This window comes from Trichomycterus rosablanca, chromosome 20 (assembly GCF_030014385.1).
Source record: "Trichomycterus rosablanca isolate fTriRos1 chromosome 20, fTriRos1.hap1, whole genome shotgun sequence".
Classification (NCBI taxonomy): Eukaryota; Metazoa; Chordata; class Actinopteri; order Siluriformes; family Trichomycteridae; genus Trichomycterus; species Trichomycterus rosablanca.
Genome location: NC_086007.1, coordinates 11,880,799 through 11,905,952, shown reverse-complemented (window position 1 = coordinate 11,905,952; position 25,154 = coordinate 11,880,799). Strand labels below are relative to the sequence as shown.

The 25,154-nt window shown below is 40.1% G+C and overlaps 1 protein-coding gene across 4 annotated transcripts; it reads right to left on the bottom strand.

Annotated features, from left to right (window-relative positions):
• Nucleotides 1–1,704: 1,704 nt before the first annotated feature.
• eif4h (eukaryotic translation initiation factor 4h) lies at nucleotides 1,705–21,205 on the bottom strand. 4 transcript variants are annotated; one of them, XM_063016806.1, is made up of 9 exons: nucleotides 21,174–21,196; nucleotides 19,167–19,375; nucleotides 11,965–12,152; nucleotides 10,469–10,533; nucleotides 10,293–10,383; nucleotides 7,490–7,564; nucleotides 6,875–7,087; nucleotides 4,684–4,799; nucleotides 1,705–2,707 (listed from the first exon to the last, which is right to left on the bottom strand). In XM_063016806.1, the coding sequence occupies exons 2-9, from the start codon at nucleotides 19,223–19,225 to the stop codon at nucleotides 2,702–2,704; spliced, it is 813 nt and encodes a 270-aa protein (XP_062872876.1). In that variant the 5' UTR covers nucleotides 19,226–19,375; nucleotides 21,174–21,196; the 3' UTR covers nucleotides 1,705–2,701. The 4 variants fall into 4 exon arrangements, with proteins under 4 accessions (XP_062872876.1, XP_062872874.1, XP_062872875.1 ...); XM_063016804.1 differs by lacking the exon at nucleotides 1,705–2,707 and having other exon boundaries at nucleotides 3,674–4,799; nucleotides 21,174–21,201; XM_063016805.1 differs by lacking the exon at nucleotides 1,705–2,707 and having other exon boundaries at nucleotides 3,674–4,799; nucleotides 19,167–19,311; nucleotides 21,174–21,190.
• Between the last annotated feature and the right edge of the window lie 3,949 nt (nucleotides 21,206–25,154).

The window sequence follows — 25,154 nt, the reverse complement described above, 5'->3', positions numbered from 1 at the left end:
GTCCATCTGTTTTGTTTCTCTACATACATTTTTAGCCTGCTTTCACCCTGTTCTTCAGTGGTCACGACCCCCCACAGAGCAGGTATTATTTAGTTGGTGGATGATTCTCATCACTGCAGTGGCACTAACATGGTGCTGGTATGAGTGGATCAGACACGGCAGCGCTGCTGGAGTTTTTAAATACCGTGTCCACTCTATTAGACACTCCTACCTCGTTGGTCCACCTTGTAGATGTAAAGTCAGAGACGATCGCTCATCTATTGCTGCTGTTTGAGTTGGTCATCTTCTAGACCTTCATCAGAGGTCACAGGACGCTGCCCACAGGGCGCTGTTGGCTGGATGTTTTTGGTTGGCGGACTATTCTCAGTCCAGCAGTAACTCCATCAGCATTGCTGTGTCTTATCCACTCATACCAGCACAACACACACGAACACACCACCACGTCAGTGTCACTGCAGTGCTGAGAATGATCCACCACCCAAATAATACCTACTCTGCAGTGGTCCTGGGAGAGTCCTGACCATTGAAGAACAGCATGAAAGGGTGCTAACAAAGCATGCAGAGAAATAGATGGACTACAGTCAGTAATTGTAGAATTAGAAAGTGCTTCTATATGGTAAGTGGAGCTGATAAAATGGACAGTGAGTTTAGAAACAAGGAGGTGGTTTTATGTTATGGCTGATCGATGTATATATTATATATGGATTAATTACTTCAGCACTTTTATATATGAGCCACTATCCTGGATGATTATTCACTACACTGTACACATACAAACGTTTTAAGTTGTAAAGGTTTTTTTTCTTTTTCTTACTAGTATTTATTTTCTGTTCTTATACTGCCTTATAACTACTGTAGTGTTCAGGACTATTTATCAAGTACGAGTTGATATAGAGGGACCTCTAGTGGCCTAAAATTAACACAACACCTAGTTAACAGTTCATTTACCAAAACATTCAAATAAAAACAGATTATATCTTAATTATTTATCTTGCTGACAGTAAGTATAGTGATGATGGGTGTAAATGCTTTACCTTTTCTCCTCCAAACATGCTTCTAGTCATTGTGGACAATAAATGTTTTCAATCTGACCAAAAACTCCCCTGCAGAATGCTGTGAGGTCAATAACAATTCTTAAACGTTTCTGTAGGTCTTTTGGTAGCTTTCCAGTTCTTGGCAATGTTGCTGTTGTTCCATATTTTATTCACTTTTTGATGACCATCTTCACTGTGTTCCACAGTATATGTAATGCCTTATAATGTGTTTGTACCCTTCTTACTGATACCTTTCAACAGTTGGATCTCTTTAAAACTTTGACGCTTTTGCAGTAAGATATCAGGAAAATCCTACTAAAACAGCTAAACATAATATGTTAGTTCTATTTAACATGATTTTGTATGTGACTGGTTAACACAGCCACTTTCCCTAATTACAATATTTTAGTATTTTTATGTTTCCCCGCTAAACAATTTCAGGTCACAAAAACCTTTTTAACAGAGGAGTTCTGGTAAAATGTCATCAAATGTTCATCACCCTAGTAAAATTGATCATTCCAAATCAATATTAACAGCATATTAACCACCAACTCAACAGCCTTAGGATAAACTAGCCACAGCTTCACAGTATGTTTTCCTTTATATAGTGTTGGTTGTAGAACAGTTACCAAACAGCTTTAGCAGCTCAACAAATTTCATTTGAAACACGTTAAGATGATATATTTTATTGCCATAAACAGTGTAGGAAAATGAAAAGAAAAACAAAAGAATAAAAACAGCCAATTGTTTATATTACAGTAAGAAAAATGCTCTACAGCTTCCATTTTATATCCAGTAAAATGTCAAATAAAAATGGTTGCAACACATGGATATCCAAAGACGAATCTATACTCGATCTAATAGTAGACAAGACTAGTTCCTGACTGCACACATGTGGGTGATGTTTGTTCAATAAGTTTCCTATGTGAAGGCAGTATTACTGACCGTGTTAGAATCCACAGTTAAAACTTCTTTTGTGTGTGTGTTGATGAAATACATGCTGTGGAAGTTGAAAATGGCCTGACTGAGATTGTAGCAGATATCCATGTTTACATCAAGCATGCTTTCATGTCACTCGTATGAACACAGCAGCTGTGTGCCTCATTATCGCAGAAAGCATTTCTCACCTGGATTACACAGACTTGGTCAAAAAAATCTTATCACGCCAGAATTCTATATGAAACAGATCAACACTCAGATTCTCCGCTCGTTTTAGGAACGGGAATCAGTTTTTTTTTCTTTCTTTCTTTCTTTTTTCCCAAAAAAAGAGCAGCAAATAAGAAAAGCATCAGACAAGACACTACAGGTTAGCAATTATTCACATGTGGCTAGCATTTCAAAACTTGAAAACTTGTGTAGGGGAAGAAAAAAAAAAATAGAGAACAGTGCACGCCGTCAGACAAGGTCCTTACCCAAAGGCAACAGAATGAAACTGAAGCCACTGTCCTCAATCTCGCTTAGTTGGGTGGGAAGTTCATTATAGAAGAATCGATCGCGGATGGGAGTTAACCCATGCCGTGCCATTTTGAAATCAGCCAGCCTCTCTTTAGCCATGTTTTTGGGTTAGTGGAGATAAGTGGAGAAGCTTGGCACCTTGAAAGATTTTTGATAGCCAAAGCCCGTAGATCCAGTCTAGCCTTCCGGAATAATGCAGCCACACAGCTTTATCATTTCTTAAAGAACAGAAGAAAAACAAAAGGAACAATAAACACGATAGTTTAACATGGGCAGTTTCAGAGGCTGAAAGGTAACAGCTTTTATTTTGCAAATGAACAATGAGCATGTGCTAAATTTTAATTATTTTACATTCACCCCAAAAATGAATACTGCTCATACAATTCTATTAAATTAAACAAATAAAATATATACATACACCCAATCAGCCATAACATTAAAACCACCTCCTTGTTTCTACACTCACTGTATTTTATCAGCCCTTTCATTCTGTTCTTCAATGGTCAGGACTCTCCCAGGACCAATTCTCAGCACTGCAGTGACACTGACTTTGTGGTGGTATGAGTTCACTGTCACTACTGGACTGAGCATAGTCCACCAACCACAAATATCCAGCCCTGCATCCAGTGACCGCTGATGAAGGTCTAGAAAATTATAAACTCAAACAGCAGCAACAGATGAGTGATCATCTCTGACTTTACATCTACAAGGTGGACCAACTAGGTAGGCGTGTCTAATGGAGTGGACACAGTATTTAAAAACTCCAGCAGCGCTGCTGTGTCTGATCCACTCATACCAGTACAACACACACTAACACACCACCACCATGAGTGTCACTTCAGTGCTGAGTGATCCACCACCCAAATAATACCTGCTCTGTGGTGGTCCTGTAGGGGTCCTGATCATTGAAGAACAGGGTGAAAGCAGGCTAAAAAAGTATGCAGAGAAACTGATGGACTACAGTCAGTAATTGTAGAACTACAAAGTGCTTCTATACAGTAAGTGGAGCTGATAAAATAGACAGTGAGTGAAGAAACAAGGAGGTGGTTTTAATGTTATGCCTGATTGGTGTATTCGAACAATGTATATTTCCAGATTCCAGGTTTAATGAGCAAGCCAAGTGCAACAGTGGCAAAGAAAACTACCTAAATATTATAAGGAAGAAACATTGAGAGAAACTAGACTCCTTGGGCCAAGTTTACATTTATTTATTTCATCCAAAGCGGCTTACAATTGTTATTGAATACAATCTAAGCAATTAAGGGCATTACAACAATGGCAACCTGGCAGCAGTGGGGCTTGAACCAGCAACGTTCAGATTACTAGACCATGACTAGACTGACAATGCCTGCCAAAATTGCATTTGTATGCCTATGAGGCCTACCACCATCAAGATCTGGGTTAAAATCTCAGCAATCTCAACAATTGTGAGATCTGGCACTAATGCAGAACAAGAAGGTCTGGCTCGCAATCAACGTTCTAATTCATCCCAAGGTGTTCAGTGGGGGGTCTGTGCAGGTCAGTGGAGTTCTTCTACTTCAAAATAGGGGGGCTGTCATGCTGGAACATGAAGAGCATTTCCTAAACTGTTGGCATGAAGTTAAAAGCATGTAAAAGATCTGAATAAATTGCAGAGGAATACTGTGGTCACAGCGTGATCCTCTATTTAAGAATCCACTGCTGGTGGGTGGACAGCATTACACATGCCCTCCTCTAGGGTGTTGCACAAGCCGTACATAAGTGTACATAATCAGATTGGGACAATGCAAAGGGGGTTAGAAAAAAAATAAAGAGCAGGTCTATCAAATGTAAACAAGTGTTCTCCAACAAACACTACAGCACTGAGCAGGCACTATTTACAGGGAAGCAGGGGGTGGGTGTAAAAAAGTTTGATGTGCATTTGCGGGCTGCTCGTGTGTACACAGATGTGTATGTGCAACTGTGTTGTGACCATGTGTACGCTTCTCGAATAAATACTTTAAAACCAGACTAGGTTTGGACACGTCATCTCTAACGAGTAAGAACGATGACGTAATCACGTTCCTTTCAAAAATAATACTTTTTTTGTTTTGTCTTGCTCTCCTGGTCCTGTACTTTTCTCTCCCCTACCCCCATCCATCCCATCCCTTCCTCCGTCCTTCTCAGTTCACTGAGGGAGGCTGCAGTCTCTTTAGTGTTTGTCTTTGGGTGTTACCTCCTCCCTGGGTTTGGCACCCCCAAAGATGGCCGAGTTGGGGTTGGCCACTTGATTTAGGGGTTCGGAGACTGTGCGCGGCTTCAGCTGTAGCCTTGGTCTCTGCGCTCGTTCCTCTGGATAAAAGGAGAAGAAAAAGAGCATTAAAAGGAAGTAAACATGCCATGCAACAAAAGAAAGATCAGAAAATTTTGCAGACTATGTTTTGTGCCTTTTTGTGCATTAGCTGTCTGCAAGAACACATTTTTCTGTTTGAGAGTTAAAATCTCCATATTGTTCAAGCCTAATTGCAGTCAAATTAGCCCTATTAATAAGGGCACTGAGAAATCAGCAGTTATAGTCAGTTACAAGCTTAAATTGGAAATTTGTAGGCTATACTAAGTTGAATGATAAAAAACCTTTACCAATGCCAAATCAGTTATTTTGCTGTTTGTACATTTAATCCAGCAACTAACACAAAAACAGACATTTTTTTCTTGTTGGCAGCTGTCATATCTAGGAGTCGCCACAGCAGATCATTCTGGTCTGCATACCTGATTTGTCTCAGTTTTAAACCAAAGGCCCTTTCTGGCACCACCCTATTTTATTCTAATCTAGGCTTTAGACTGGCAATGAGAGTACACAGACAAGTGTACCTTCCAATACTGGCTAAACTGCCCTCCCAAACACACAGCCAAAATATGGCTCTGCCAAGATTCGAACGCTGGATCTTATCAGTGCTGGACCAGCGTGATCTACTATCTGAGCAGGCTTTTAAAAAAAAAAAAACAAACAAAAAAACCAAAAAAACAAACAAAAAAAAAACACATAGCCAATCATATCTGTGTAGACGCCTGACCAAAAGACCGTTCTGCCAAGATTCAAACCCTGGACCTTATTGGCGCTGGACCAGCATGATCTACCACTGTGCCACTTAAGCAACCAGTAAGATAACACACACATGGACAATCATGTTTGTGTAGATGACCCAATAAAACAATGGCTCTGTTTGAATCCTGGATCTTACTGGTGCTGGACCAGTGTGGTCTACCACTGTGCCACCCGAGCAACCGATTAGAAAACTCACACATAGTCTATCAAGTCTGTGTAGACACCTGACTAAAAGATGGCTGCTCCAAGACTTGAACCCTGGATCTTACTGGTAATGCACCAGCGTGATCCACTGTGTGCCATCTGAACACTCAGAAAAACCACGCAGACACCTGACCGAATGGCAGCTGTGGTGAGATTTGAATCCTGAATCTTAGAGATGCTGGACTAGAGTTATCTATCGCTGTACAATCTATCGAGTGCCCAATAAGAAAACCCAAACATAGCTAATCAAGTCTGTGTAGATGCTTGACTGAAAGACGGCTCTGCCAAATTTAAACTCTAGATCTTATTGGTGCTGGACCAGTGTGATCTACCTCTGCCCCACCCGAGCAGCCAATAAGAAATCCACACACAGTCAAACATGTCTGCATAGATGCCTGACCAAAATATGGCTCTATCAAGATTCGAACCCTGGATCTTACTGGTGATGCACCAGCGTGATCCACTATGTGGCACCTGAACACTCAGTTAGAAAAACCACACACAGCCAATCATGTCTGTGTAGACGCCTGACCGAATGAGAGCTGCGTCGAGATTTGAACCCTGGATCTTACTGGTGCTGGAGCAGCATCTTCTATCGCTGTGCCACCCAAACACTCAATAAGAAAACCCATACATAGATGTCTGATCAAATGACAACTGACAAGATTCGAACCGTGGACCTTATTGGTGCTGGACCAGCATGATATATTGTTGTGCCAGCCGAGTGCCCAATAAAAAAACACACACACACATCCAATCAAGTCTGTGTAGACACCTGACTTCGAACCCTGGATCTTACTGGTGATGCTCCAGCGTGATCCACTATGTTCCACCACACACAGCCAATCAAGTCTGTGTACATGCCTGACCTCAAAAGTCGAACCCTGGATCTTACTCGTGCTGGACCATCATGATCTACCGTTATGCCACCCACACTAAATGCCACAGTCATAGTATAAGTGTAGTTTCCAGGCAACCAAACGCAAGCACACAGCAGCAGCATTCTCCTGCCAGCATCCTCGAGCTTTCTAATGTATAAATTTGTCCACCCCAGTAAACCACATTTCTATTAAAATGCGTAAATACATCTCAAGTAGGTATGAATAAAATGTGACACCGTCAGAGGGTTCTCTGAAGTCCGTCTGGCCTGCACGTGGAGGTCCATCTCTGAAGCGACCCATTGCTCCTCCTCCACCTGCTCCACCACCACCACCAGCACCACCAGCACCACCAGCAGCAGCAGCAGCACCAACACCACCACCTCCCCGTCTGTCTCCAGGACGACCACCTCCTCGACTCCTTCCACCCATGAAGTCATCATCTCTAAAGCCTGAGATAAAAACAGAAATGAAACATGTTAATACTGGAAGTTAGAATGAAATACTGATCCATAATAAGTGCCATGTTTACATTTTCACCAATTAACACCATGAAGGAAGTGGACCTTATTTTGGATCAGTATTTACACACATGCAGAATTGATTTATCAGCATCACTGACAATATAAGATACATTACAACTGAGGAAATGAATTTGGCTCATTTTAAGACTATGAAAATGACAAAATAAGAATAATAATGGAAGGACAAATGAAAATGAGACTTGTCCTAGCAACGTCTGTGTGTTTGACTCAGCACCAGCAGGTATTCAGTATGTTCTAGAGCTACCGGCTAGCCTGCCAGTATCTGTACTGCAAATCTTTCCCAAATGCTCTGGTTCCTGCTTATCCCACCTCCTCCAGAGTGGTCGACGTCGTCTCTGGAAGAATCTCGTCCCCCTCCTCTGGCCCCTCGTGAGCCACCGCGGCCTGAAATGGACATGGCTACATTTTAAACACGCTGTAGTCTATGGCAAAAAAAAAAAAAAAAGTGGCTGGAGAGAGCCACCCACACTACGGTTCTGCTAAAGTGCCCAGACCTCCTGCCATGCCCTGGTTAGTCACACCGCTGAGAAAAGGAAGCAGCTTTAGAGGGAAAAGAAGACCTTAGAAGTTAGTGGAAAAACAGAAAAGCAAGAACGTCCCAGATGTAAAACTATGTTTTGCAAGTAGAAGGAAATGATGAAAAGAAAGCAAAAAAGGGTGTAATGAATGAAAACGAAAAAAAAAAGACGAACACTAAAATCCAAGTTATTTGCTCTAGTCTTATTTATTAGGATTTTAACGTCATGTTTTACACATTTTGGTTACATTTATGACAGAACAGGTCATTAGTGGTTACACAACATTGATCAGTTTTATTCATCTTTTTCTCCCACTTTAGCGCATCCAATTTCTGCCCGTCAATCATCCTCTTACTAATGCTGGTCCCTGGGGAGGACGAGGCTGCTCCATGCCCTCTGCGACACGTGCACAGCAATCGAGCATCTTATCACCTACACTTGACGAGTGCAGTGCAGTACAGCGCTGTGCACAGAGAGCCACACCGTCCACCAACCAGCCAGCCGAGGTCGTAATCGCACTAGTCTGAGAGAGAGTCCCCATCCGGATTTGTCCAATCGTCGTTCATGTGGCTGCTCAGCCTCAGCCGGTTCGATACGATGTATTCGAGATCTCAGCTCTGGTGAACAGCGTGTGTTTTTACCGCTGCGCCACCTGAGCTGCCCAGTTCAAGTTTTTAATGTCCAACACGGTCATGGACAATTTTGTATTTCCAATTCACCTCACATGCATGTCTTTGGACTGTGGGAAGAAACCAGAGCAACCGGAAAAAATCCACACAGACACAGGAAGAACATGCAAACTCCACACAGGGACCAGGTTCGCTCTTCCTGGGAATCAAACACAGGACCATCTTGCTGTAAGGCGACAGTGCTACCCACCAAGCCCCTGCTCTAGTCTTCAAGGTACATGTTTTAATATTTTACAGTTCTTTTTATATGCTGGTGGGCACTCAGGTGGCGAACCTTTCAAAGCGCCTCCAATGAGACTAACTTTTGATATGACCCAGTAAGAGAGACTTAATGTTGTTTATTAAGATTTTAACGTCATGTTTTACACTTTGGTTACATTCATGACAGGAACGGTAGTTACTCATTACACAAGATTCATTATTTCACAAGGTTATATCAAACACAGTCATGGACAATTTTGTATCTCCAATTCACCTCACTTGCATGTCTTTGGACTGTGGGAGGAAACCGGAGCACCCAGAGGAAACCCATGCAGACACGGGGAGAACATGCAAACTCCACACAGAAAGGACCCGGACCGCCCCACCTGGGGATCGAACCCAGGACCTTCTTGCTGTGAGGCGACAGTGCTACCCACTTAGCCACCGTGCCGCCCGACTTAATGCTGCTTTAGGCCTCATATATCTTACCAGAACAGCTTTCTTCTTTGTCTTTTCATCAATTTTAGAGGGACATCCAGTTATCGGTAGTGTCACTGTTGTGCCATATTTTATCCACTTGTTAACCATCTTTACTGTATACCATGGATCTGCTGTAAGATGCAACTACGTAAATGTGAAGAAAAGCCTACCAGAACTTCATATGAGGTTTATAAGTCTGGTGTTAATGACTACTATTAAACACGACTTTGAATATGAATGGTAATTTTCAACACGACCACATTCACATAAATAAGTGGGTGTGCATACTTATGCAACCACGCTACTTAAGTTGTTTATTTTTCCACACTTGAAGATTTTAGCTTTGTGTATTGCTTATTCTTATGATAACTTGGATTTTAAGTCAACTGATGTTTGGAAGACCAAAGCTAGAAGAAGAGTTAGCATTAAAACGGCAATAAAAGCACTACTCGGATCAGACTGGTATATCAGGGAGAACCATGCTGTCATTTTATTTCTGTCCCAATCGATCATGTTTTAAAGCAAATTAACTACAGTCTTGGCCAAACTCTAACTGATGGTCTGCATACTATAGTTAAGCTTACTTCTTTCTTCAGGAAACAAAAAAATAAGTATGTGACCAACAGTACAAGTCATAGTTAGTCACCTACTGCACATAGGCCACTGTCAACAGAGAGAGATTCTGGGAAATAATTAAAACCAATTTTGGGTCAGGTTCTCTCCACATTGTAAAAGCATTAACATTATACAGTAAAATACAACAGTAAAATACACTAGCCCACTGGCTATTGGCCAGTCGGGTGTCTGCATGTGTATGATTTGCTAGGGTCTGGGTAGGAGGGAGTAGGGGCATTTGGTAGAACAGCCTAGCCAGTGAGAGTTGCACTTGTCAGTGTGCTCTCAGTGCCAGTTCCAAGTCTGGATGAGAATACTTAATCAGAAGGTTGAGTAAAGAATGGCATCTGGCATAAAAAGTGTGATCTGCTGAAGCAACCCCCCAAACACGGGAGCAGCCAAAAGAAAATAAATAAATACATCAGTTACCGAGTACATACAAAGCCTTTTAAACAATCTTGCAGCTTTTCAGCTGTCCACAAATAAATGAGAAGTCATTTTACAAAAGAAAATGATCCCCCTAATAACCTAATCCGATCCGAATAGGACTTAAGACAGATACGCTCCACAATACAGACAAACAATAATAAACTCAATCATAACTAGTACCTCTGTCGTCTTTCCGGAAACCAAACCCACTGCCCCGCTCTTGCCTTCGACCCTCGGCAATGTCCACCCTAAGTGATCGGTCTCCAAGTAGCTATAAAGCAAAACAGCATGATAACCACGACAGAATGCTTTATATTACAGTCGGACAGAATTGATTAAAAGCAAGGACTACTCACAGCACCATCGTACGCCAAAGCCTCCTTCAGAGATTCCAAGTCATCAAACTCTACATAACAGAAACCTGAAAGAGTGGTGACATCAAAGGTAAAAATGTCAGGTTAATACTAATTAGTAGCTGATATACAAATCACTGGTCTTATTAGGTTAATCTAATATGTCTCGTATGTCCGTATGTACATTAGTTGGCCATTTAAGGCGCTACACCCACCATACACATGCACTTTTTGGGTACACAATTACTGCCTGTATACCATTTGTTGTTATGTATACTTGTACACCTCTCTACTTGATGCCTTAATGGAAATTGTTTCACACAGGTAAGCCCCTACCTAATTCATGGTGGTGAAAATCTTAATTTGCACTATGAGACAATCTTAGCAATCCCACAGCAATTCAGTTAGGTTGTTTTGTTTTATTAGGATTTTAACGTCATGTTTTACACACAAAGTTTTTAATGTCAAACACAGTCATGTGTTATTCAATTCACCTCACTTGCATGTCTTTGAACTGTGGGAGGAAACTGGAACTCCCGAAGGAAACCCACACATACATGGGGAGAACATGCAAACCCCACACAGAAAGGACCCGGACCGCCCCACCCGGGGACAGAACCCAGGACCCTTTTGCTGTGAGGTGACGGTGCTACACAATGAGTTTTTGTTTCTTTGGAGTCACTATGTTTGTCCAAAAACTCAGAAACGTTAATGTAGGTGTAACGTTAATGTTTTGAGTTGGGAAAAGAATATGGGGGTGTTAGAGTTCAAACAGTTCAAGCAGTTAAAAAAAAAAAAACCTGCTTAACGGGCACCCAGATGGCACAGCGGGGTATTCCGCTAGCAAACCAGTGCCGAGATTCTGAACTCCTCGGTTTGAAACTTAGCGTTGTCACCGGTCGGCTGGGCACCATCTAGTGGGCATAATTGGCAGTGCCTGCAGCAGACTCTAATTGGCTACCGTGTCTGCTAGGGTGGGATGACTGGACTATGTGGGTGGGGTCTTCAAATGCCTGTGCGCAGAAGCATGGGTGAATAAGAAAGGGTCTGATAAGGATTGCGCACGGGTTGGAGAAGGCATGAGCAGGAAATATATCTCTCTCGAATGCAATCAGGGATCCCCAGCCGCGGAAGACAATTTGACTACACTAAATCGGATAAAAATTGGTACAGCAGGCCAGCTTTAACTTTATTTCTAAAATACCCTGTCAGTTGTTTCAAAAATGGTAACGGCCTGTAGTTTGGACACCCCTGACCTACAACAAGTGCTAACAGGGTGCGTCTGTTCAGACATAGGGTCCCTTGCTACACAATGATGCTGTAAAGAGGGGGGTGTCAAAGTGTACAGTGCATTAAAGATCTGCTACCGTCAGTCTCCATAGAGTGCATTTACATGGTATGTGCTGCTTATAAATTGGCTGGTAATTACATGTACATGTTATGCCAATAAATTAATATAATAATTGTGATAAAGTGGCTTACGAGCATTTGTTCCTCACCTTTAAATTTATCTGTCTCTTTGTCTCTGACTAGTCGCACACTCCTTACGCTGAGGTCTTTAAAGATGGCATCGATGTCTCCTTGTACTGTGTTGAATGGCAGGTTGCCTACGTAAGCTGTGTAGGGAGGCTCTGTGGGGAGCTCCTTCTGTTTGCGGGGAGCGCCTGGTCCGCCTCCACCTCGGGGTCTTCTGTCCAAAAACACGACCGATCAGAATGCGTTCCATTTTTTTCTTAACAAAAAGACACTTTTCTAACTTTAGTCTATCAGCATACTTAATATCAGATTACCACAAAAATATGTTTGTAATCAATGCAGTTGGAAAATTAAGACAGTATGCAAATCAAGACAGTTGAACCTTAAGTCATAAAAATAATGAAGGACTGATTGGATGCCCTAATTCATCATTTATACATACACTGACCAGGCATTATGACCACTGACAGGTGAAGTGAATAACACTGATTATCTCTTCATGACACCTGTTAGTGGGTGGGATATATTAGGCAGTAAGTGAACATTTTATCCTCAAAGTGGATGTGTTAGAAGCAGGAAAAATGGGCAAGCGTGAGGATTTGAGTTAAACAAGGGCCAAATTGTGATGGCTAGATGACTGGGTCAGAGCATCTCCAAAACTGCAGCTCTTGTGGAGTGTTCCCGGTCTGCAGTGGTCAGTATTTATCAAAAGTGGTCCAAGGAAGGAACAGTGGTAAACTAGCGACAGGGTCATGGGTGGCCAAGGCTCATTGATGCACGTGGGGAGCCAAGGCTGGCCCCTGTGGTGTGATCCAACAGACGAGCTACTGTAGCTCAGACTGCAAAAGAAGTTAATGCTGGTTCTGATAGAAAGGTGTCAGCATACACAGTGCATCACAGTTTGTTGTGTATGGGGCAGCAAAAAGGGAGACAACACAATATTTGGTCATAATGTTGTGCCTGATCGGTGTATACAAAGTACTATGTGCAACACAATGGAACAGTGGCACAACCTTTTAGTTGGTAACCCAAAACTCTTTCCACTTGGCCTGCACTATCCATATAGGCCTGTTATAATGATTATATAAATTGCAATTATTTATACCAGTCATGATTAAGGGTGGTTATAACTTCTGGCTAAAGTCTGCTTTTAAAATTGCATTCTACAACTGTTTGTGATAGAACTGATATAACACAATTGATCAGTTTTATTAGACATATAGATCACATTACTGATCCCACAGTGAAATTCATGAAATTCAAAGATGGGGACACAAATGTTGACTTTTTAAATGAATAAATGAGACACAATTTTTAATTCAATGCATTAGCATTTTATTATCAATGTACTCAAATCCCTACATCAAAAATTAATGTTGGTCAAAGCTTTGAAACAATAGACTATTTGTAATTACAGGGGTTGGACAATGAAACTGAAACACCTGGTTTTAGACCACAATAATTTATTAGTAGGGTGTAGGGCCTCCTTTTGCGGCCAATACAGCGTCAATTCGTCTTGGAAATGACATATACAAGTCCTGCACAGTGGTCAGAGGGATTTTAAGCCATTCTTCTTGCAGGATAGTGGCCAGGTCACTACGTGATGCTGGTGGAGGAAAACGTTTCCTGACTCGCTTCTCCAAAACACCCCAAAGTGGCTCAATAATATTTAGATCTGGTGACTGTGCAGGCCATGGGAGATGTTCAACTTCACTTTCATGTTCATCAAACCAATCTTTCACCAGTCTTGCTGTGTGTATTGGTGCATTGTCATCCTGATACACGGCACCGCCTTCAGGATACAATGTGTGAACCATTGGATGCACATGGTCCTCCAGAATGGTTCGGTAGTCCTTGGCAGTGACACGCCCATCTAGCACAAGTATTGGGCCAAGGGAATGCCATGATATGGCAGCCCAAACCATCACTGATCCACCCCCATGCTTCACTCTGGGCATGCAACAGTCTGGGTGGTACGCTTCTTTGGGGCTTCTCCACACCGTAACTCTCCCGGATGTGGGGAAAACAGTAAAGGTGGACTCATCAGAGAACAATACATGTTTCACATTGTCCACAGCCCAAGATTTGCGTTCCTTGCACCATTGAAAACGACGTTTGGCATTGGCACGAGTGACCAAAGGTTTGGCTATAGCAGCCCGGCCGTGTATATCGACCCTGTGGAGCTCCCGACGGACAGTTCTGGTGGAAACAGGAGAGTTGAGGTGCACATTTAATTCTGCCGTGATTTGGGCAGCCGTGGTTTTATGTTTTTTGGATACAATCCGGGTTAGCACCCGAACATCCCTTTCAGACAGCTTCCTCTTGCGTCCACAGTTAATCCTGTTGGATGTGGTTTGTCCTTCTTGGTGGTATGCTGACATTACCCTGGATACCGTGGCTCTTGATACATCACAAAGACTTGCTGTCTTGGTCACAGATGCGCCAGCAAGACGTGCACCAACAATTTGTCCTCTTTTGAACTCTGGTATGTCACCCATAATGTTGTGTGCATTGCAATATTTTGAGCTCTGTGCTCTTACCCTGCTAATTGAACCTTCACACTCTGCTCTTACTGGTGCAATGTGCAATTAATGAAGATTGGCCACCAGACTGGTCCAATTTAGCCATGAAACCTCCCACACTAAAATGACAGGTGTTTCAGTTTCATTGTCCAACCCCTGTATGTTTTCATTGTGCATCACATTAATATTTGCGGGTGCTAGTGGTGCTTTATGCTAGCCCACTACTGCTAAGCTCCATGGTTCAAATCCCCACCTGTGCTTTTGGGCAATAGAATGTAAATACAGACACAACTGGCTTTTTTTGGGGTGGACAAGGCCCCATGATGGACTGGAATCCTATCTGGTGCATATTACTGCATTAGCCCAGCGATTGCAGGAAAATCCAGACCCACCTTGACCCTGACCAGGATATAGCACTGATTAAAAACTTGACAGTGAAAGATTAAATGAATGTATCTTTGGAGTTTTACTGCACGTGTCAAAGTTTAACAAGTAAAAAAAATTATCACTTGCCAGGTTGGGCACCTTAATGTTGAGGTGGAAGGTGAAAAACAGAACGACCTTACTGAGGCCACACCCCTCAGCCTAACCCCTCGCCATGCTAAATTGGTCTTATCCATTTGTGCACCCAGTCAAAACACAATGACATTATTTGTTGACAAACCAGTGAGTCCACAGCTTCATTCCATCAAGTTTGACCCCTCTGTACCTGGGATTTTCCAAGTTTGTAGGGAGTATCCAAACCACGCAGATAAAAATGGTTCTCTTACTGTCCGGACAGCCACTCCAGTGTCACGACAAATCTCAAACGTCACGTTACGTGCATAGCTGGATCTAAAAGTGGAATCCAGCAGAACCAATTTCTCTCCACCATGTCTGTGCTTCACGTCCGACATCATCATATAAAGAACTCATCTCACTGGCAGTACTTTGAAACGTCTGCGGCAAACAGATTGAACTTTGAGCGCAGTGGCGAGCAGTAAAAAACACAAGTCAACACGGAAAATCTGTGCCGTGTGTGCCAATCGGGGAAGAGCAGAGACGAGGTAAGCAGTACCTGCCCACTCTACAGGAAACAAAAACAACGACACAGCCAGCATCATGAGAAGTAAAGGACACTTTTGAACAAGACGTCAGACACAATCCCTCATAATACCTGCAAGGGAACTAAATATGTAAACAAGTCAAGGTTAAATGAAAAAGGACCTTTCAAAAAAAAAAAGGACAGAGAGATGCTCTGTGCGTGTTGTGGGTTAAACACCACCAGCATCGAGTCGGGTTTAGAAACATTCTGGGTGTGGTTGAACTTCATTTCATCAAAGATATGAGTAAATAAATTTAAAACTTATTCCAGAGAGGCTTTAGAAAATATAGCTAGTTCTGTGCCACTTATAATACAATCACTGTCTTCTAAAGTGTTCCCATTATACATCATGACATTTCATTAAAAAAAAAAACAAAGGCAATATTATTCAATTTAATGAGTAACAGGCAAGTGGCACAGACAAAAAAATGAAACCTTTCTAAAAGGTTTCATAATCGTGTACTACCAAGCAAACACTAAACAGCTTGACTACACTTGTATAATAAAAAGAAAACAGCAAGTCCACTCTTCAAAATTTAAACATATAAAATGTCTTTGAAAGTGTCTGCTACAAGTGATATGTTGGCAAACAAGGCACAAGCAGATGCCAAGGATGTCCGACGTTCCAGAGACATTCCGCTAGTGTCAGAGTAAATGTAGCTACCGGACGAGCCAAACCCCCGACATTGATACAGTGGGGCGACGGCTCAGTTTCTACATTGGACACATACATGAGAATCTGTGCTTTAGAATGCAATACTGAGCGTTTCTATAGAATGTGTCACTCTTGGGTAATGTTATGTAGTTGTGTAACAACAACGCACTAGCTTTTGCAAAACGCTGCAGGATCCTATGAGCCAGCTGACAAATCGCAACACCTTTTGAACCTTATGAGAATTGTGATGAGTGTAATAGAATGTCCACCTGTGATTCACATCAAGGGTTTCCCATGTGATGCATCATCAATGTGACCATTTAAAACAGATGCTAAAAAATAAACGATAGCAGTGAAATGCTAAATCATACTGTCAAGCTCAGTGGCCTTCTGTGACACAGTCAAGGGAGCCCACTTTTCTAACAAGTCAGGCACTAGTACAACACTGTTTAGCCCCAACACAGCAGACCTTACAAGAGCACATAAAAAGCATGTACTGCACAATAATAACTACTGAGTTTTAAACTGCATTTGGAAGCAACAGCATTGCAAACTGTTCATCAGGAGCTTAAAAGACTGGGTTTTCAAAATCAAAAGCAAGTCACAATTCCAAGCATTGGAAGGGACGGCATAAAGCACATGCCATTGGACTCTGACAACAGAAATATATTTTATATGGTGATGAATCGTACTTCACCATTTGATGGTCTGGCAGATGCCAGAACATGACCTGCCTAAACAATAATTTAGTGCCAATTTAAATTAAATGGAGAAGAAATAATGGATTAAGGCCATTATAGTTGTTTAGGCTGGACCACTTGGTTCCAGTCAATGAACATAGTACATCAGTTAAGCTGTACAGAACTGTGAGCTTTCAATTGTGGCAACAGTTTTAGGAAAAAAGTTAATCTCTGCAGTTATGTTTCAAAGCCAGGACAAAAATGGGTTTGGTAAATGCTGGAACACAGAACTGATTAAATACAAAGTGTTAATATAAAGTTTGATAGAGAGAAAATAACAGACTGAGGTGACTTGGTGCAGAATAGTTCATTTCCCAACATTAGTGCCCTTAAGGCGTATCAGAAATGAATCCCTGCAGTCATGTTTTAAAACCAAGTGGATAGTGTTATTAAGGAGGGGGTTGTACACTATACCATAATGTGTCTGACACAAGTTGCTTTCTTCAGTGAGTTTGCATTCATTACATTCAGTATTGTACAATATTATTGCTTTAAATTGCAATTGTAAAAAACAAAACAATAAAATAACCATTTAAACTAGGTTAATAAACCATGTACTGCTAAAACTAGGTACTCGGTCATGCCTTATTTTAGCTTACACTTGAATTTACATTGTAGAATAAAAACATGACATTTTGACCTACCCTTTAAATTATTGCTTATTTTTATATAGTGTAGACTCCCTGGTGAAACAACAAGTTTTTTTCATTTTTAAAGCACATGTACTGTGTATGCTGAAGGTATCTTTTTTTTTTAGTTCTCAACAGGATGTTAAATTCAAGAAATAAATATAAATTGTGTGTTTGGGAGATGCCAAAACTAAGTATAAGTTTGTCTTTCACAGAAGGTATGGCAGCACACACAAGTGTGTTTTGGTATTTCTATACATGTATGAACACACACACAGTACATATATTGTACAATACTTCATTACTATGGTACGATGAATCATACATTTTGGACAGTAATGTATATTAACAGGACAAACAACAAAAAGTACAAATATAACATATGACAAATGTCTTTAAAGCCTTAATACATGTAGTCTTTAAACTAGACCAATGACAAATGCCTCATTATCTTACCTGGCCAGATTTGATTCCTTTCCATATAACTTTTACATGTTTCTTACAAACACAATTATTATAAAGCAGAGTCAAAATATTAACTATTATCACATGTTTATGGTCCTACTACACTTGTCAGATTTCATGATGTGTCCATGTATACTGTATAATTCTTTACAAGATTCTAAACACTTATACAATAAAGTCCTGTGTGTATATATAGAAATATATAAATGACCATTTAAGGAAGCTGTTATAATGACTTAAATGAAATACATTCTAGTGTTCTATAAAAAATTTCACTTCACACAGCTGGTGCATGCAAATATTTTGTGCATAATTGGTGTTATTGTTTTGAAAGCAAACGTTAAGTATTGTGGCAGCTCCAACTATAAGCCCTAATCGTATCATATATGTGAATATAACCAAAATCATACAGCTTACTAATAAACAATGTAAGATAAGAGAAAATGCTGCTTTAGGTTTATTACTAACGATCAAGCAGAATGAAACATTTCCTAAATAGTCTAGATCCTCCATTAGGACAAGTAATACAGATATGCACAAGAGCAAAGTCTGTACTGAGTATGAACAGTTAAGTCATGCGGCCCTACTTTCACTCCCACCATTCAGACCAGAGCTAACGACTGTTATTCACTGCGCACTGATCAAACTGCATCAGGTGCAAAATGTAAACGTGCAGAACATTGGAAATGAGTCGCTAAGCTGACAGATGGAAGATAAACTAAATACGACCTGATGGTTGTGATTCCCATCGCACAGGACATGTGGACTCATTTTCACACCATGACTGCCTGGCGCCAACTGCCTCGTTGGCAAACACAAATCCAAATTAATTTCTCATTCATTCGTCCTCAGTAATGTCACCGTAAATCAAACTACAACACAGACACGATCAAGATGCTCATACAAGCGTGTCTGCAGCACAGATCCCCGAACTCGCGTTTCTCTAAAAGCCGACTTCTCATTCATCAGAACCGCGCTAACACTGTAGCACCCAGCAGCACCCAGCTCCCGGCCTGCACCCAGCACCTTACCTCACAAAATACAAGCACATACAGCCACTTAAACACCCGCCCTCCTCTCCAAGAACACACCCGCAACCCGAACCACACTCCCCCGGTGAACAGTCTTACCCTCGTCCGCCACCGAAACTACCGTAAGCCCGGTCATCGTAGTTATCGTAATCCGCCATGTCCGTGTCTGCTGTACAGAGAAAGCAGGCTGCTCTTTGGGGGCCTTCAATATAGCGCTGCGCGCTTTAGCTGTCCTCAACACTGCCTGTAACAATGTACACATACAGTACACAGAAATGCTACAAGTGTCAACATGCTAAACTAAACAACTAAAAGAAACACACACACACACACACACACACACACACACACACAATGCATTAATGAGAGGTTAAAATACTTATTATACCAATTATACCTAAAAAAAATATCAATAATATTGAAATGTTCCACATATCACATATATTTGGTATATTGACAAACAGTCGTTGTGTATATGAGTATAATCAAAAATAAAGTTGTTAACTATTTGTCATCTCCAGATATTATGCTAAATAATAGTGTAATTACTCAGGACAGTAATGTATATTAACAGGACAGTAATGTATATGAACAGGACAGTAATGTATATTAACAGGACAGTAATGTATATGAACAGGACAGTAATGTATATTAACAGGACAGTAATGCATATGAACAGGACAGTAATGTATATTAACAGGACAGTAATGTATATGAACAGGACAGTAATGTATATTAACAGGACAGTAATGTATATGAACAGGACAGTAATGTATATTAACAGGACAGTAATGTATATGAACAGGACAGTAATGTATATTAACAGGACAGTAATGTATATGAACAGGACAGTAATGTATATGAACAGGACAGTAATGTATATTAACAGGACAGGTATATTAACAGAACAGTAATGTATATTAACAGGACAGTAATGTATATTAACAGGACAGTAATGTATATGAACAGGACAGTAATGTATATTAATGGACAGTAATGTATTAACAGGACAAACAAACAACTAAATGTACAAGTACAAAATATGACAAATGTCTTCAAAGCCTTAATACATTTTGTCTTTAAACTAGATCAATGACAAATGCCTCATTATCTTACCTGGCCAGATTATTTTATTCCTTTCTATTTAACTTGTACATGTTTCTTACCATATATAGCCTAGTGGTTAAGGTACTGGACAAGTAATCAGAAGGTTGCTGGTTCAAGTTCCACCACTGCCAGTTTGCCACTGTTGGGCCCTTGAGCAAGGTCCTTAACCCTCAGTTGCTCAGACTGTATACTGTAACTGTAATGTAAGTCGCTTTGGATAAAGGTGTCTGCTAAATGCCAAAAATGTAAAACAATTTTCATATAGCAGAGATAAAATATCAACTATTATCATATGTTTATGGCCCAACTGTCTTATAAACCAGAAGAATGGTTATTCTCTTTTGTCCACTGGCATTTTCAGCAGTTAAATTCAGTATTTTAAAATGTTTTGTAATTTATCTGTAAATGTTAGTGTAATAAAGTAAAATAAACACAAAAGTGTTTTAAATAGGCAGATGACATAGTGTTCTGAAAATGAGTACAGTTCAACTTTTTGTGTATCAAACATAAAAAAATATATTGTATTCAACAGGTCAAACTAAAAAACAGTGGAATGATTCTTTTCTTTTGTCCACTGGCATTAGTCAACCAATTAAAATTTTCAGCATTTAAACTCAGTATTTTAAGATCCGTAATTGTAAGTTCTGTAATTCACTTGTAAATGTCAGTGTAAAAATAAATAAAAACCAACAGAATCAGTGTTTTAAATAGGCAGCTGAAACAGTGTTTGAATTGTGTATTCCAATTTTTGGATCTCGTTTTTTTTATGTGTATCAAACAGGTCAAATAAACTAAAAAAGGAAATGGTTAATGTATTAAAAAAACAATTGAAAATAAAAATGACAGAATACGATAAACAGTTGATAGCTGGGATAATTAAGGATTTTTGAAGACATTTGGTAACATTTATGTTGCGCATAAATAAGTTTCTCTCACTGTATGACAAATATGTATTACTTATATTGTTGTTATTGTTAACAAAAAAAGCAGTTCACTAACCATTATCACATACATTTTCTTCTGTTGCCTCCTAAGATGAAGAAATCAGACAAAAGAAAAGCAGTAAAACATACCTAGCAACTTAAATCAAAGTCTTTCCAATGTAAAAATATAGTTGTACATTAATGAAGACTTTTCACACACTACATATAAATGTACATATTGTATTCACAGGATTTATAAGAGTTGACAAATTCTTGATTGATTTAATATAATCAGTTTAACATTTTGTAGGGGTAACATACAAGTCCTTACAATAGCGAGCCTTAATGATTACTGATTGTGGTTATTAAATGTATTAATCAAAAAATAATAATTAGGTACAAATAACAACAACAACAGCAAACTTCCAGATTTTTTAAATAATTTGTTCAAAAATAACCCATATTGGGTTCATCTGGAAATCCAGTCTGGTCCAATGTGGGCTAGCCACACGCAAGCTGGGTCGTCAGATGCAGGTAAATTCTATAAAATGATTGGGATTTTTTATTTTATTTTAACACACAGTCCACACACACTAGTTTTTTTTTACTCAATAAATATACACCGGTCAACCATAACATTAAAACCACCTCCTTGTTTCTACACTCACTGTCCATTTTATCAGCTCCACTTACCATATAGAAGCACTTTGTAGTTCTACAATTACTGACTGTAGTCCAACTTTTCTACATACTTTTTTAGCCTGCTTTCACCCTGTTCTTCAATGATCAGGACCACCACGGAGTAGGTATTATTTGGGTGGTGAGTCACACTCAGCACTGCAGTGACACTAACATGGTGGTGGTGTGTTAGTGTGTGTTGTGCTGGTATGAGTGGATAAGACCCAACAGAAACAAGGAGGTGGTTTTAATGTTATGGCTGATCGGTGTAGTTGTTAGCTCCATGAACCAGCAGTAAGATGCAACACAATTGCCACTAGAGGGAAACAAAACATCTCGTTTCCATCGTGTGTCTTCTTTTACCTTTTTGCGCCTTCGTATGCAGTGTTGCCAACTTAGCGACTTTGTCGCTATATTTAGCGACTTTTCAGACCCCTCTAGCGACTTTTTTTCAAAAAAGCGACTAGCGACAAATCTAGCGACTTTTTCTGGTGTTATTGGAGACTTTTGGAGACTCGAACGTGAAAACACACATTGTTCTGCAGTTACTGTCCTCAAGCACGGGCGGTCAGTATCACAGTCAGTGTTGCCAGATTGGGCGGGTTTCCACCAAAATGAGCGGATTTTGTTGGAAATTGGCAGGGAAAAACACACTTTGGCAGGTGGACAAAATTTGGGCTGGTTTGTAATTATTTTGGCAGCTTAAAATATAAATAAAAAAAGCTATTGCTAAAGCAGGTGGAATATAAATAGGTCTCCCTTCTCCCTACCTTCTCCCACCACATCCAACCCGTTGTCAAAAGTTTGATTGACAGGTTATTCTTTCCAGTCCAAGACACTGTTGCCACGCCCATCAATACAGTGATTCATATGTTAGACAAGTGATTTGAGTTGAATATGAAGGTAAGCAAGTCTCATATGTACGAGAGGTTGAACTTTCATTGCTTGCAAGTTTATTTTTATTTACATGCAAAGGGTTGTGTCCTAACAAATAATGCATTTTACAAACTTGGCAGGCTACTTTAAAGACATGCAAGCAAAAAAAATTTGTCCTTTATAATGTATAATTACTGATCTGTACATTTTAAGATATTAATTTGTAGGTCATGATGGTTTAACTGGTTTATTATTTGTGAAATGCTAAACACCATCTGCTTATCCTGTGTTTTGGGCGTTTTTTCATGCATTTTGGCTGAAAATTACTGTCGCAATCTGGCAACCCTGCCCAGAGTAGCTCAGTATTTTCTTAAAAAACAAAAACAAACCACGAATTAACAGAAGAATGTTCATTTGTAGTTCTAAACATATTTAGGGTGTTTTTTTACCCACTTTTTGTCTTTCCCACGATGTTATTCCTCTTCTACAGCGTCAATTACATGCAAATGGTTCATATGCAAATTAGGCAATGACGTCATTTAGCAACTTCTAGCGACTTTTAGGACAGCCAATAGCTACTTTCCTTACTGAGGAGTTGGCAACACTGTTCGTATGTCTTTGTGTCCTTCTGTGCGCCTCTGGGTGCCTTCTTGCGTCTTTGTGCATTCTGTGCACCTTTGTGCGCTTACCTGTGTGTTTTGTATAATTCCGTTACTTTCAATACACAACACACATATAGTTAGCATGGCAAAATACTTCCTTTGTTCACCCCTGACAATTTCAGATCACACCAACGTGCTCATGTAGGCCCACGATGACCTTGACTGTATTGACAATAATGAACAGATTGTTTGTCGTTTGAAGTAGAACACTCAGTTATTACCTTGGTTGATGGAGAACCCTCTGTCCCAACTCTGATTGACTCTGGAGCTTCAGGCAATTTCATCAGTCAGGCTTGTCAAAGACCTGAAATGATTTATTTTCTCAATCTAGAACATGTGAGGCACATTTGAAGGCCCTTAACCTATTCTGGTTGACAAACCCCAAAAATTAGAGGTACAAATTCCACTTTCCAGTGCTTTTTCACCATTGTCAACTTATTATTAGTTTAGTAGATTTAAGCAGACCAGCATTGTCACCCAGTATAATTCCACATTATCCAGTGTGGTTATCATTAAGAAACCTGAAACCCAGGGTTCCTTCCAAAAGATGGGTACTAGATTAATGGATCTTTTCCAAATAGTTTAAAATAAAGACTTATTCAAATACTTGTTTTACCTTGTAGTCTGGCAGAGTTTTGTACTGACATCCAGCAGATGGCATCTTGGGTCCATTTTTGATGAATTCAACAATGACCACCAGGCTCTTCTACCATTCACCAACATTGTCAACTTATTTGTTAGAAAAGATTGAAGCAGACCATCATTGTCACCCAGTATAATTCCACATTATCCAGTGTGGTTATCATTTAGAAACCTAAAACGCAGGGTTCCTTCCAAAAGATGGGTACTAGATTAATGGATCTTTTCCAAATAGTTTAAAATAAAGACTTATTCAAAGACTTGTTTTATCTTGTGGTCTGGCAGAGGTTTGTACTAACATCCAGCAGATGGCATCTTGGCTCCAATAATGAAGAATTCCACAATAACCACCAGGCTCCTCTAACAACCAGTGTTGGAGAAGTTCATCACCATTGTCAACTTAATAATTGTTAGAAAAGATTTAGACAGACCAGCAATGTCACCCAGTATAATTCTAGATTATCCAGTGTGGTTATAATTTAGAAACCTGAAACTTAGGGTTCCTTTCAAAAGATGGGTACTAGATTAATGGATCTTTTCCAAATTGCTTTAAATAAAGGCTTATCCAAAGACTTGTTTTACCTTGTGGTCTGGCAGAGGTTTGTACTAACATCCAGCAGATGGCATCTTGGATCTATTTCTATCTGAAGAAATCCACAGTAACCAGAAGGATCCTCAAACTACAAGCGCTTGGGCGTAAGTTCATAATTCTTGAAGGGTATTTGTGAATTAACAACCAGGGGTTGAAATCAGTAATATACAAAATACCCAAGGTCATGTTTTTCACTCAAATATACCTTCCCACTTTAGCTCAACTCTTTCTAGTAGATACAGAACCAGTCCATCTTGCCACTTTCCTATTGCATTACTAAGCCATAATGTTTAATTCTTACTAATTACTGAGTTTAAGTGTTTCAATCACACTGATTGCTAACATGTGTATAGAATCCTCAATTACATGAAGAAAATAAGGTTTCAACCTGAGTTTGGGGAAGCCCATAAACATTAAGACAGAGGTTGCTAAGTTTGGTGTGGAAAAACACCAGTGGCTTGCCCGGGGCTCTGACCTCAACCCCATTGAACACTGGAGATCAGGAGAGCCTGAATCATTTCTCTCAGGCTTCAGGCCTTTCATTAGCATGCGCTTGGGCTTGTCTGATTGATTTTATGCTGGTGCAGGCAGAGAATAGTGCTGAGAGGCT

Bases quoted from the DNA above. Each gene is read 5' to 3' on its own strand.
- eif4h (XM_063016804.1), bottom strand. From the start codon at position 19,225: ATGGCGGATTACGATAACTACGATGACCGGGCTTACGGTAGTTTCGGT. The intron at 12,153-19,166 runs GTAAGACTGTTC...TTTGGACAGAAG, and splicing joins AGTTTCGGTGGCGGACGAGG to ACCCCGAGGTGGAGGCGGAC. The intron at 7,565-10,292 runs GTACTAGTTATG...TGTCCATTTCAG, and splicing joins TTTCCGGAAAGACGACAGAG to GCCGCGGTGGCTCACGAGGG.